Source organism: Molothrus aeneus, chromosome 16, assembly GCF_037042795.1.
Source record: "Molothrus aeneus isolate 106 chromosome 16, BPBGC_Maene_1.0, whole genome shotgun sequence".
Classification (NCBI taxonomy): Eukaryota; Metazoa; Chordata; class Aves; order Passeriformes; family Icteridae; genus Molothrus; species Molothrus aeneus.
The window spans coordinates 8,710,136-8,723,603 of record NC_089661.1 but is presented as its reverse complement, the minus strand read 5'-3'; the positions used below and the strand labels follow the sequence as shown (position 1 = coordinate 8,723,603).

The following is a 13,468-nucleotide window of genomic DNA, read 5'->3' as shown; positions in this document are numbered from 1 at the left end:
CACCAGACATTACCTTCTCTCTCAGGATCCTACTGTGTGGCCTATTTTTTAGACAACTCAAAGTATAAAAATTCAACACTACGTAAAAAAACAAACAAACAAATAAACCAAGAAACCCCACAATTTAATTCACTTACCTTTGGCTTCCTGTTTAGCCCAGAATTTTCTCACCACCTCGTGAATGTACCTCTCCTCTCTCAGCTTCTTTTGCCACTGACGGAGCTCTTGTATTTCACTATCACAACGAACCTGGGAAAGGGGAATCAGAAAAGAAAACTAAAATTATATACCTTTGTGTTATCCAGGATGAGAATACAATTTTTTTCACAAGGCTGTGGCTGGGCAAATATGTGACAGCCATCCTCTTTGCTGGGCCTGAGGTAAAAGCAAAATCCCAGAGGTTTACAGTTTTCGGCTTACACAGAAATAAAATCCACATAATTGACAAATCCAATTGAAAACATAAATATGTCTATTAGGGGATCACTTTGATTACCAAGGACTCCTGGGAATGAGATTGCAGTGAGATGCTAATTCTCTGAGTTAATTAAAATTTAAAAGCCTTATGCTGAAGGGTATTAGTGCCTTTAGTCAAGCATAACACTGTAAACCAACCCACTGACCAAAATAATAGAGCAGAAGAGGAGTCTGAAGGGTCATGCAGAAGAAAATTTATTCCATCAACCTGATTCACACCTGCCATCAGCTGCAAATAGGCTGACTGGCAATCCCACCCACACAATTTTCACAAACAGGAGAGCCATTAATCTGTTATAAAGTAATTGGACTGCATTACATGGTACCTATTCTTTGTCAGTCAATCACCCCGTGAAAGGCATAATTCTGCTTCCACAAAAAAAAAAAATACAATAGCTAAGGGCCTTGATTTCATTTAGATGTAAGCTGAATTCTTCTAGTATTGTTTCTGTACTGGTGTAGTTCCCACTAACACAGAAGTGAACTAGCTCTGCATCAACAGCTTTTACCACTCTGCTACTTCCACTTGTTGTAGCAGGATTTGATTAATTAGCAGAGTGTTCCCCACTGCTGGCATTCACACAATTACTGCCTCCAGTACATGAGATCCTGTCCTGAACAGGAGTGGAAAGGGTCATGCCAGCATCACCTTGGACACTGGGGATTATTCTCTTAGTCATAAATTGTAATAGAATTATTTTTAAAATGCAGTTTCTGGGGTTGGGTTTTTTTTCCTAAATGTTACATATAAAAATGTCATTCTGTTTCAGGACTACATTCAGAGAAGCTGAGGCTGCCCCATCCCTGGCAGGGTCCAAGGCCAGGCTGGATGGGGCTCTGAGCATATGCTCGGGGGGAAGGGGTCCCTGCCCATGGCACAGGGATGATCCATCATGATGGAACTGGATGATCCTTAAGGTTCCTTCCAACCCAAACCATTCCATGATTCTAAGGTTCAATGTCCTAGTAATTCAGTCTGAAGTGGACCATGGTAGAAACAAGCAGCAATAAGCTTAGTTTCTCCTGGACACATTTTTGCTTGCAGGAAGATAATGACTTAGTTCCCTAGAAAATTTCCAAATAGAATTGTATATCTTGTATTCTTAGAGGATATGGTGGAGAGCTTGTTCTGTGACCTGAACTCTATTATTTGCTCTTCTCCATTACACTCTGCTTTTCTCCCACTTTACTGAGACACATACAGAGCAAAAGAGCACAACTTAGTTTTCCACTAGTTATAGAAAACCCCAAACCTTAAAGAAAACAGTTTAAATTATTTATCAAAAGCATTCTTTCCTCACAGGATTTCTCCTATGTGCTGCAGCTAAGAATGCAATAAACAGTAGCTGAACTCCCATAGCACTTTTCAATCCACTTAGGAGAAGATAACTTGCTATGTTTCAGACAGTGCACTGGCAGGGCAGAAATACAATGCAAGGTTACTTGAACAATAAAAACAGACAAGACTTTTGCTCAGTGACTTGAGATCAGATCTTGAGATCTACATCTTAGAGCTCCAATAATATTTTATTATACTGATATAGTTCTGTTGTATCTTCTATAAAAGTTATAAGGGCTTCTTACAAGGTTTCTATGAAATTTTAAAAATTAAAGAAGTTACAGCTACAAGTGACATCTTCAGCTATACAAAAAAAAAGATAATGTTCTATTAAATCCATCAAATACTATTTTCAAACATAAAATATAATCCAAACACAGGATAATTTCTTTAGGCTTGCAAGAGACATTTTTTCCTTTATGCTGTCATGTATGCTTTTAAAAGCCGAATAATTCTTTATTACATGGAGTCAGTTTGTCTGCACAGGAAAGGGTTAAGGAAATGCTTAGGGGACACAAGCATATAAATGACAGAAGTGCAAGAGGCAGGGAGATAGAGAAATTACTACCTCTATATCTAAATATAAAATTTCTGAGAACATGATGTGTCCATTTGCAACCTCAGCTGTGTAAGACCTGTATTTTGGCCCATGACAGGGCCACAGCTGTCTCTGTATATTGAACATAAAGACAATAATTCCTAACAGTTAAAAGATAAAAGGCAAGTATAGTAGCTTCTGTATAGTCTCCCAAAGCAAATAAAACAGTGGCAGAGCAGTGAAATACCCAGGGAAATACAGAGTTCTGAGATAAAGGCAGAGTCAGGTACTCAAATACTCCAAAGTCAGCATTAAATCCAAGCAGTAAAATGAGCTCCCAGAACAAAATGTCTTTTTAGAAAAGTGACCAGAAAAGGAAAAAAGAACACAGATATGCCACCTGCAGTAAAACAGGTGACAGGAATGTTACAAAATACACTGACAAGTTCCAAATATGCTTAATAGATTACAGTTCAGCACAGTTATAATGCAGTTTAGCCTACTGATAATGCCTTAGAAAGTTCTGCTTTGAAACCAGAAATGCTGGCATGATGAAAAAGCCATGACTTAGCAGCAAAATCTCCAGGCAAATAAAGAGAGAGTCAAGAATCTTTTCCAAACAACTGACATGTGTCTCCTGCAGGCCAGCACTGCCTGAAACCCTGGAGGGCTCTGAGCTTTGAAGGGAGACTTCACTCCCACACTTGCTGAAAATAACAGGGAATATTTGTGTGACCTTCTGGGTTTAGGCCTTTGCTGGTAGCCACAGCTTGCTGGAAAGCAAGATAAACTGTGATATAAACTTTATATAAACAGATATAAACTGAAATGGTTTTATTTTATATTGCGATAGCAAAAGTACAACTACGCCTTGTGAAATACAAAGCAAAACTGGAGCATTTTTATCTTCAGCTTTTGCTCAAAGGATGTGTATAAAATAGCACTGAATATTTACATAATGCTGTTCAATTTCAACTCTAAGATATTACAAGATTTAGTCCAAACCCCCATGTTTTCAGTGCTAGGTGAGAACATGTAGCACAGCAGATAAGGATAACACTAAAGGTTCACTCACAGACATCAGAGGAAATTCTATTAATGAAAAATTTCTGTTAGTCTGGAATAGTTATGCAAATTTTAAAGATTAAAAAGAGCCCATTAAAAAAAAAGGCACTAAGCAAATATTCTGCAGTAGAGGGGTGAAGGAATATATCACATTTTGCTGGAAAAGTGCCTGGAAAATTGACACCAAGCTGAATATTGCCTTGGCCTGTGACAGATGAATGGAACCTCAATAAAAACGATATGGAAAGTGAAAAGGAAGAATTCTGATGACAGAGCTGTCTCAAGTCTTACTTGAGTGCTCCTCCTGGCCCTCAAGGAGCCCTCTCAAGATGATGTCCTCCTTTCTGTGATCTTTTCAGAGAACTCAGCAGATCTATTTTCCACTGCTGTTTGTTGAGGAATTCCGTTCTTGATTAAACTTGAAATAATTGTCAGAGTGCCCATCAATGTCTTTGCATGAAAGATTGTATAGCAAGGGCTTGGTTGATGGCAGCCATTAATTATTACTACAACAATTAAACAAGTGTTTTTCTGAAATGTGCTGCAGATAAGGATGAATTTACTGTTTTGATCATGCTTTAATCATCAGAGTTCTCAATATTCTGTAGCTTTTTTCCCCCTTTACACAGAAAACCTTTATTGCCTGATCCATTTTTGCATTTTTTGCCATGTGTTTTTGATACTGGCATGCTCAGACAGCTGGAGGTAGCAGAAACAAGTGAAGTATCAAGAGAAGACTGATGCTCAGTCAGTTATATAACTAGATAAACTCTACTGCCTGAATCAATATGGTCAAGAAAATACCTCAAAAAATGGTCTGAATCCATAGAAAATGTGTCCTAGAAGACCAAGGATGAAGTACCTGTCTCTCAATCACACTGTCATGTTATCTGTGTGCTCATGTTTAATTACCCAGCATTATCACACTGTGTCAATTTTTATTTCAAAAGCAGTATTTCAAAATTCTAAATCCTCTGAATTATAAAACAAGGTTTAATGAAAAACTTCAGAAAACAGTTTAAAATTTTGACACAAAAATATCTTTAGAGTGCAAAAAGGCATTATTTGTAAGTATTCAGTAATTATCAGTTATTAACATTAATCAGTGTTAGCTGACTGAGTTATTTATTTTAAAAGCAAATAATCTGAGTTCTTTGGTAATTTTTCATAATATACTTATCATTAATGTGATGAAATCCTATTTAAGCTTAGTGTTCCCTTAATCTGCAAGCCCAAGGATAACACACTGCCTTATGTAGTAATTTGGTACTAATGATTTTTATTTTATATTCTGATTGCAATTTTTAATTTTTAAAACCCCATGTTCTTTCACCTCAAATAAGGTAAAACATTAATAGCTAATTTTATAGCCTGAATTCTTTTTTGTCTCCTACCTTTTATAGGAGACATAAAAAAGAACAGAATTTTTTATAGAATTTCTCTCTCATTTCTGGGAATTGGTTTAGAATGATAAATACCAGGGTGAAAACCCTGAAGTTCATCTTTGCAGGGAAGGATTGTGCCCTTCACAAGCTTTCAGAGCAGCAGAAGATATCTGAGCAACCTTGCAGTGTTCAGCAAACAGAACTGTTATTGGATAATGGCTGCCCCCACTGTAAGGATGCCTGCAGGGATACTGTCAGTGCTAATTCACGTTAGTGTCAATGCTGTCTCTGTTTAAAAAAAGAAAAATAATGGGAAACAAACAAGCAGAAAGTCACAAAAATCCATCAGTCAAGAAGAACATTTCAAGGTATTTCATTGTCTTTGGCTGCACAGCACATTATGGGAGCCACTTATATATTCATGCTTGGTAAAAATAGTAGAGAATTTAACAGAGAGTGTTTTAAACTGATTGTTATTTAAAGAACACCTGACATCCAGAGATGTCTCACTGTCCATCACAACAAAATTGCTGCTATATCTGGAGGCTACTTAGAAGCTTAAGTTTTGATAAAGGAAGTCAAAGACATTTCTTTATCACCAAAGTCACCTGAATTTCAAGTCCATTTCTTCCTGAAGTGTGAAGGTATCAGAGCTTTAAAAAATATATTTGACAGAACTTTTTCAGGATTTTCAAAATTATTTATTTAGTATCCAAGGGTTAGCATGGCTGTTACCCTCCAAATACAATTTTCTTTGTATTGACAATTTTCTTTGTATTTATTTTATGCACCTTGCTTTTCCCTCTTAAACTGGAATGGCACTAGTGCTGTGTTACTATTGAGTCTTACAACATCTGCTTGTCATTTTGTTTCCCTTTTCCTTGAACAACATCCTTCATGTCTCTCATAAATCTCCTGTCTCATTCTTGGTCTCAATTCCTTGTCTTTTCTTTCTGGATGCTTTTTTTTCTCAACAGACCTCACCAATCCTCCTCATGCATCTCCACACTCACTCACATATCCCTGCATGAAGCAAAATACCACTTCATCCTTGAGAGCTACCCCAAGCAGCTTTCAGTTAAAGAAAGAAAATTGTTCAGTGTTAATTGTACTTTGGAAAATCGAATTTCTGTGGATTTTTCTGTTGTTGAGGAAAACAGTGAGATTACATCAGCATAAATGCCTGTGAAAAAATTGAAGTCACTAGGCATAAGGCAGAGCAACATCCAAAGCCAATGAACCATAGGGGTCTCAGCAGCTATTTATAGTATCCCCTACTTAAAATTTATGTAAGGATTTTCCCTGGGGCCTTCACAGTCCTACAGTTTTCAACATCAAGCACAATAATTATAGATTCCTCTTACCCGATAACCTCTCCAGAAGGACTGGATTAGTATGCTTGCTTCTTCTTCTGATAGAAGCAGAGATAGAGGAACTGGTGGTCTAGGACTTAAAAAAAAATAAATGTAACAGGCAGCCTATAAATGTAAAACACTTTCTTCCTTAACAGTATATTTTATCAAAAAGAGAAATGTTGTTCAGGAGCCTGAAAGACAGAAATTCTTATTGCTCTGAAAACAAAATGCACTAAGAATGTCTCCTTTACAAATATATTATTATACACACTACAAGAATTCCTTCTTAAAACAATAATGTACAAATGGCACATCAAGCAGAGTCATTTTTCTTATTCTTCTACATGTGCTTCAAAGTCCCCCTATTATGGTAAGGTTTGGGGTGGCAGTGGGAGGTGGGCAAGGGAAGCACTCTGCCATTTGGAAAGCAGGGAAGGTTTTAGTGTGTGTGTGCAACAATGAACAGACTTATATGTAAATGTTTATTACATGAAATACACAGAATATAAACATATCTTAGCACATTCATTTACATTATAGTGTCACTTTAAATTAAAACAGGCTGGGAAGTAATGATTATCATATCTGTATAGCATGAACCCATGTTTAGAAATGTCTAAACAAGTTCTTAAAGTGCTGAAATTTTACTTTTGATGCCATGTACACTTTCTTTTGGTGATAAAAGAATGTAATACATTTGTGAACTCAACCATTTTCAGCCAAAATATATGGTAGCTTGAAAGCACATTTGGTGAATCTGTTGCTACCAATTTTAATGGGAACAAGCTAGTAATTAAATTCAGCCTCAAATGACTATATCAAACCTTGCTTCCCAAAAGCCATTTTCTATGGGTGTTGACTTCTTTCTCAGACACAATGATAAAAAAATCATCCCTTGGAAAGGACAAAACAAAATTTACTTCTATACTGTCTTTTAGGAGAAATGTAATTTGCATCCAAAGAACTCCAGTGTAATAACACTGCAACTCATGAAAATACCAGTTCTAAAGAGAAGCCTTGGCACAGCATTAGAATGGCTGCCAAGAGCCACTCTCCCTGCATGGGGAACAGACTGAACACAGCCTTGACTTGGAAGAACACAACACGATGAATTTGGATGCAGCACCCACCTACAGACACACACAGGCCATTTATTTATGCAGTCTTACATTTCCTGGCTAAAATGCTGCAATATCTTTTGGAAATTTATTTATGGCATATTACAGGCCAAGCTAGGAGGCTTGACAGCTTACATTTTCCTTTCACTTAATTTCATTCATATTAGTCTCTGCCCTAGTAAGCTTCCTATGTTCTCTGACATCTTTCTCTTAGGGCTTGTCTTCACTGCAGGAGCATTTCAACTTGGAGCACAGCCTCAGCTCTTATCTAATGCTACACTGACTCCACTGGCTCAGCCTGTGTACTCAGCTAAATTGGTCTCATCATCATGTCAGCTGGGTTTTGGCCTACATTTATTTTAATGTGAAGTAAAACCTTGGTCTGTTTGGAAAAGCTGAAATAAGGCAAAAATAAAAAGCAGTCTCTCCATTGAGCTGAACTGTCTTAGCCCTGTGAATATTAATTAGCATTTCTCCTGCTCAGGGGAAATCATAAGTGCTGGACAAGCAAGGCTTCCTGAGATAACAGCTTCTTATAATCAGACTTAAAAATCTGAAGCTGGACTGTGCTGGTTTCCTGATAGGCTTTCATCCTCTGTTCTATTTTAGATCTTTTTGAAAACCAAAACTTAGGGAAAATCACAGGAAGACCTACATATTTTACAGCAGTTATATCAAAGCACTGAACTTTCTCTAGGAATAAGTACATCTCTAAAGAACAACTTGAGATTTCTCCTAGCCTGCAACTCTACCATTTCTTTGCTTTCATTTTGAAATTATAAAAATGTCTAGCTTATAATCCAACACTAAAACTGAGAAAACAATATAAAAAATCAAGCAAGAACAGGATTCAATTTTTAGTAAGACAGTCATTGGCAGATATCAATCCTTTCAATGGCACAGCCTTAAAGACCAGGTGTCATGCCAGGTCCAGTTTGGTCTAAGAGAATAAATGGAGAATATACACAATTGTCTGCAGGTCAAATAAAAATAGAATCTGAGCAGAGGCAATCACCCCTCAGCAGCCAAGGAGGGGAAGAGGAGTCTGTCATTTATGGCAGAAGACAGCTGGATGCCTGCAAGATGCAAACTGACAGTACAATGCACACTGACTGCATTCTGCTTATTTAATCCTTGATCATGCACAATCTTAAAAACCCACATATGAAACACTATTATGAAACATTATTATCATATCTATTGAAATATACATATATTGTTAAACACAAGTTGCACCTGTAAAAGAGCATAAAAAAAAAAAAAAGATTTTTCTTAAGTATTTTATTTTACCAAATCTGCATAAAGCAGACACTGACCAAAGTTAAATTCTAGAAACATGTTTCTTGCTTTCTGAGCAAACTTGTACAGATCTTGATTCTGTGAGCTATTCACTACTTATAAGACATTATGAAAGTGGAATTTCACACCCAGAAGATACAAAACAGACTTGCATTAAATAAATGTAGGAGGCATTGAAAAAGGTTCTTAATGAAGACATGTATTTGATTTCCCCATGGACAGAAGATCGGGTTCTCAAAGAATTCTGAAAAGGGAGGAAAAGAATCCCTCCATTTTCTTGTCTCCAAAACAGACAAAATAATCTCTGGGGCCTCATAGTCACAGTGAAGGGCACTGAATTCATGCAGTATTTCCACCCACTAATGCCCAGAAACTCTGATTATCTTCACATTCCAATTTTGTCTTACAAATAGGCCTGATTCCTTCCTTGGAAACAAAATATAAGATAAAAATTGTAATGAAGAAAAGGTTCAGTGTATATAGTTCAGGGTTTTGTAATGGCTCCTCCTGCTCCAGCCTGCTCCCTGACAGCAGCAGAGCCCCCACATTTGAGCAGCAGCCCCAGAGGCAGGAGCCTGCAGAGAGCAGCAGAGCCTGGGGCTCCAGGTGAGCCTGGAATCTCCAGGTGCAGCCATGGGATGGCCTGGGCTCCTCTCTGCCTTTAGAAAGCTCTTCTCTAGAAATAGTGAAGCAACCCTAATGCAAAGGATGAGGCCTCCTAAGTTTCACTATAATGGCCAGAGCCACATTCACTTCATCTTTAGTTTGACTGTGATGGTTTTTGTTCTGGAATATTTACATCATGTACAGGCAATGACAGACACACTGAAAAATTCATAATCTAAAGGAACAGACCACAGAACAGGGATAAATACAAGACACACAAGTAAACGACCATGGTGATCTGCATAATTCTTCAAAAAAGGATTCTGAGAAAGTCTTTGTTTTGGGAAATATACAAAAAAATCATGTGCTGGTCTGAATAACCAAAAAAACTCTGCTAGAAATTTCTCAAAGTACTTATCTTTCATATTTGCAGTATTTCTTATTCCTAATCAGAGAATCTGCAAACACTACAGCAACAGCTGCCTTCTTTAGGTCTTTCTCTTACATTCCTATCCAGAACCCCAAAAGTGTGCAATAATGAAAAAGTATTGTTTTGATACAAAATAAATGTTTCAAAAACCTCTGCTTATAAATACAACTAAGGTCATTTACCCAAAAAGCAGGAAAATGGTGGTTCATAAGCAGTCAAACACTGAAGTACTGATTCATTTGACCTGGTATTTAAAATCAATTACATATATTGATCAAATATTACAAAGGCACTGTATGAGTCTCTCAGATTTCCAGGGAAATATTCCCACAGACATTTGACAAAAATACCCTGGAACATTTTCACAGGTCAAACAGAGTGTGAACTGAGACCTTTCTTTGTAACATTTTCAGTATTAATACAAATATTCCATAGTCAGAAATAAATTCCTAATCACTAGTTTTCTTTTGCAACAATCTAAATGCACTAGAATAAGATTATTAGTATTTGAGAAAAAAAAATCCTTACAATATACAAGAAAACATTTTAGTGCATTATATGGAGACTAAATTTTTGAAGGATTGTAAATGTGGGAATAACCAAATTTAGACTTCTTAGAAAAGGAACTGCAACCAAGTAGACATCTTAAAGTGGGACTCCTGCTAGTTGCAGGAGTCTGAGCTCTTCTTCTCTATCATCTTGTCCAAATAAAAGCCCCTTTATACTGTCAATAGTGAACTGAATTTAAAAATGTTATAAATACATTTGAGAGTGTTATCAAAGTGACCATAGTGATAATATGCATTTAGCTGTCAAACACATACCAACTATTTATGTACTTGCTTAACTATTTATAATGAAAAAAAGACAAGACAGTGTGGAGCTAACATGAGAAAGTTGTTATGTGTGGAGGCAGAGTCATGTAACCAACAGGAGACTGAGGCAGAACAGGTGATTTGTAACCAGAATGTCAGAGGAATTACAGGAAGCACAGTAAGAAATCCTTGTAATGAGAACATGCCAAAAAATAGCAGAGCAAGAATCTTTTTTCTTCACTTCTGTCTGAAAATGACAGTGGATTTCTTGCCTCAGCAGGCTCTCCTTGGGAGGACATGCCCACTTTACTGCTCCAGCTCAGCTCTCCTGTGCTTGCAGACTTGCCACATATTTTGGAAGTCACAAAGCATTGCCTCAGCTTTCTCTCTCACAGGACCAATATTTATGCAGTCTGTGAGAGTGTCTGTGGGCCTGGACTGAAGGAAACCAAACATGGACCTGTTCCAAAGGCCACTCATGTCAATGGGAAAATTCCCCTCTATGTTTGTGTACTTTAGGTCAGACTTTGTATGCTGAAAGCATGAAAAACTCCCCTTAGTGATCCCACAGCAGCATTAGGAAGATGTCACAAAGCACTTATAAGTTCTCAGTTTTCTCACTGCCATTTTGACAACTTTTACATAAATTAAAGCATTTTAAATGTATCAGATATTACAGCCATAACACCTTCAACTCCATAAAGCACCACTACAAAATAGAAATATTTTACACAGAAAATTTCTGCAGTCTTTTAACAGACAGTTTTCAAGTAAAAAATCTCTCCTTTGTTAACTTGAATTCTGCCACATTACTTCAATGGCAATTTTTACTTGGAAACACACAGAATAACATCCACAGAGATGTATTTTTTGGACTTTCTGTTATTACAATAAAATGTTATATAAAGCTCAAATTACTGAAGAAAATTAAAGAAGAACATATAAGGCAAACCAAGCACTCTCCAAACATGGCTGGATTAGACACAAAGCAATGAAATATAGCAGTGTGCAGAAAGAACAGCCTGTAGAAAATGGGCATATTATGGGAAGAAAAAAAATCAGTCACCCGTGCAAAATTACCCCTATTGGCCATCTGAGAGCTGACAATGAAGTCAACTGTAAAGGCAGCTGAGACCAGCAGACTTCACCCAATTAAAATATCTGGGGGAGGGAGAAAAAATAATCAATGTATATATATGTGTATACAGATATTTGGCAAAAAGCCACCACTCCAAATTTAGTCATGGTTTATATCTTAGCTGCCCACTTCAGTAAAACCATGATAAAGTTATTTTCTCTGTGTCTGTACACTTGTTTTGGTACACACAGACAGATTAAACCAGGAAAAGTGTCCTTCTGAACGGAGTAGCAAGTAAACATCTCTAATAAAGAGAAGAAAATGTAGATTAAAAAAATCTTGTGAATTATATTTTTTATCTGAACTTCAAAAGCCAGGAAATGCTTGTTCCTAACATAGGTGCATATACCTACTATACACCAGTCTCTCTCACTGGATGTAAGGTCCAGGGGTATGTTGAACAATGCTATCATATTATTAAATTTACATGACAGGCTTCTATGTTATCACTGTTTTTCAGATCAGGGGAACAATGTTTTATTGGTTTCTTCATATTTCTTTCATAAAAATGCTAAAGAAGGCTGGGAAATGATGCTGCCAGTTACTCAGACTATCTATGCCAGAAAAGTAAAATTTCAGAGGGATCAGAACATAATCAGAGCTCACTGACTTTCCTGGCCCTGATTCAGTACACAGAGCTTGATTACTTGCAACTGAGCTTCAGTGCTGCTCAACACACTGGAAAATGCTGACAAAAGGCAACTGTGGTGCTCATTAGCATATTTATAGGATTACAAAACACTCCCGGCTCTAATTCTGTTTCTCCACTGGTTCTATCAGCCTCCAGTGGAGGAGCAGGTACATCACTTTGTGTCCCAGCAAGTGCCCAACAAACGTGGGCTGGTTCTGTGCTCAAACTCCACGTTCCTGCCCTCTGAAAGGTGCAGCTGTCCTTTGAGGCAACAGCAATGTCTGCCATGTGATATGGAGATCACCAGTCAGCACTGGAGCTGCTCCTTCCACTGCTTTTGAAATCTGCTTGGGGAATTGAAGGTTCCCAAGGGATGGAATATTTTGTCAGCACTACTGGTAACATGCAGAACTCAGTGCAAGACAAGGTGCCTATACTAAGATGCCACAGTTATCATTACACTAAAGCTGGAAACAAATTCAAATTTTACAAGCTCCTTCACTGACAAAAACTAGGTTTTGAAGGTACAAGGTTTGCATTTAAAATTCTGAAAACCGATGCAGCATTTAGGTCTCATTAGGGAAAAGTAGGCTGCAAGATCTCATTTAGAAATGCATTGCACAGAAAGTGAAGCTTATAAGACTGTGGCTTTGACTATTCTAAAAAATTGAGCTTCAAAGAAGAAACTGGAGGCACTGGAGGAGAGCCAAAAAAGTCATACTCAAGTATGGAATATATTAAAAAAAGCTGGATCCCGGATAGAACAAAAACAATAGTGCTCTGGGGGTTTTGTGTTTTGGTGGTTTTTTTAAGCATCAGGACTGCTTGGCACTGATAAACCCATCTCAACAGTTGGGATGAGGATGCTTCCCATCAAAATTTGACCAGCACTTTTTAGCATATTGTGTCTTATATACTCTTAATCCTGTTAAAAAAATTAAAACTCCTTTAAAAATAGAAATGGAAATGACAATAAAAAGCATAGAATCAATTACATTTAAGTGTGATAGCTGGAAGGATATAACAATAAACTATTTATGACAAATCCAGGACATAATAATAAATTCTCTTTTTTTATTCTTATTTTATATTGCAGCCTTTCACTTTGCTCCAATAATATTTACTTCAGAAGCAGCATTTTTAAATCTGTAATTTTAAGATAAGATCACTAAAAGTAGTTATTTAATAATAATTTTAATAATTATTATTTTAAGAGCCTAGTTGTTTAGAGGATTTAAGATGACGGGTATCAACTTAAGTGGGACTCTGACA

General features: G+C 37.0%; 1 protein-coding gene across 1 annotated transcript in view; it reads right to left on the bottom strand.

The window, feature by feature from the left end:
* The window catches only part of IQCK (IQ motif containing K), a 35,549-nt gene that overhangs the window by 12,394 nt on the left and 9,687 nt on the right, over positions 1-13,468 (bottom strand). Inside the window, exons 7-8 of the mRNA XM_066560565.1 lie at positions 6,169-6,253; positions 138-249 (exon numbers count right to left, since the gene is read on the bottom strand). Of these exons, the coding sequence (XP_066416662.1) occupies positions 138-249; positions 6,169-6,253 (197 nt within the window). The remainder of the gene's footprint in view (positions 1-137; positions 250-6,168; positions 6,254-13,468) is intronic.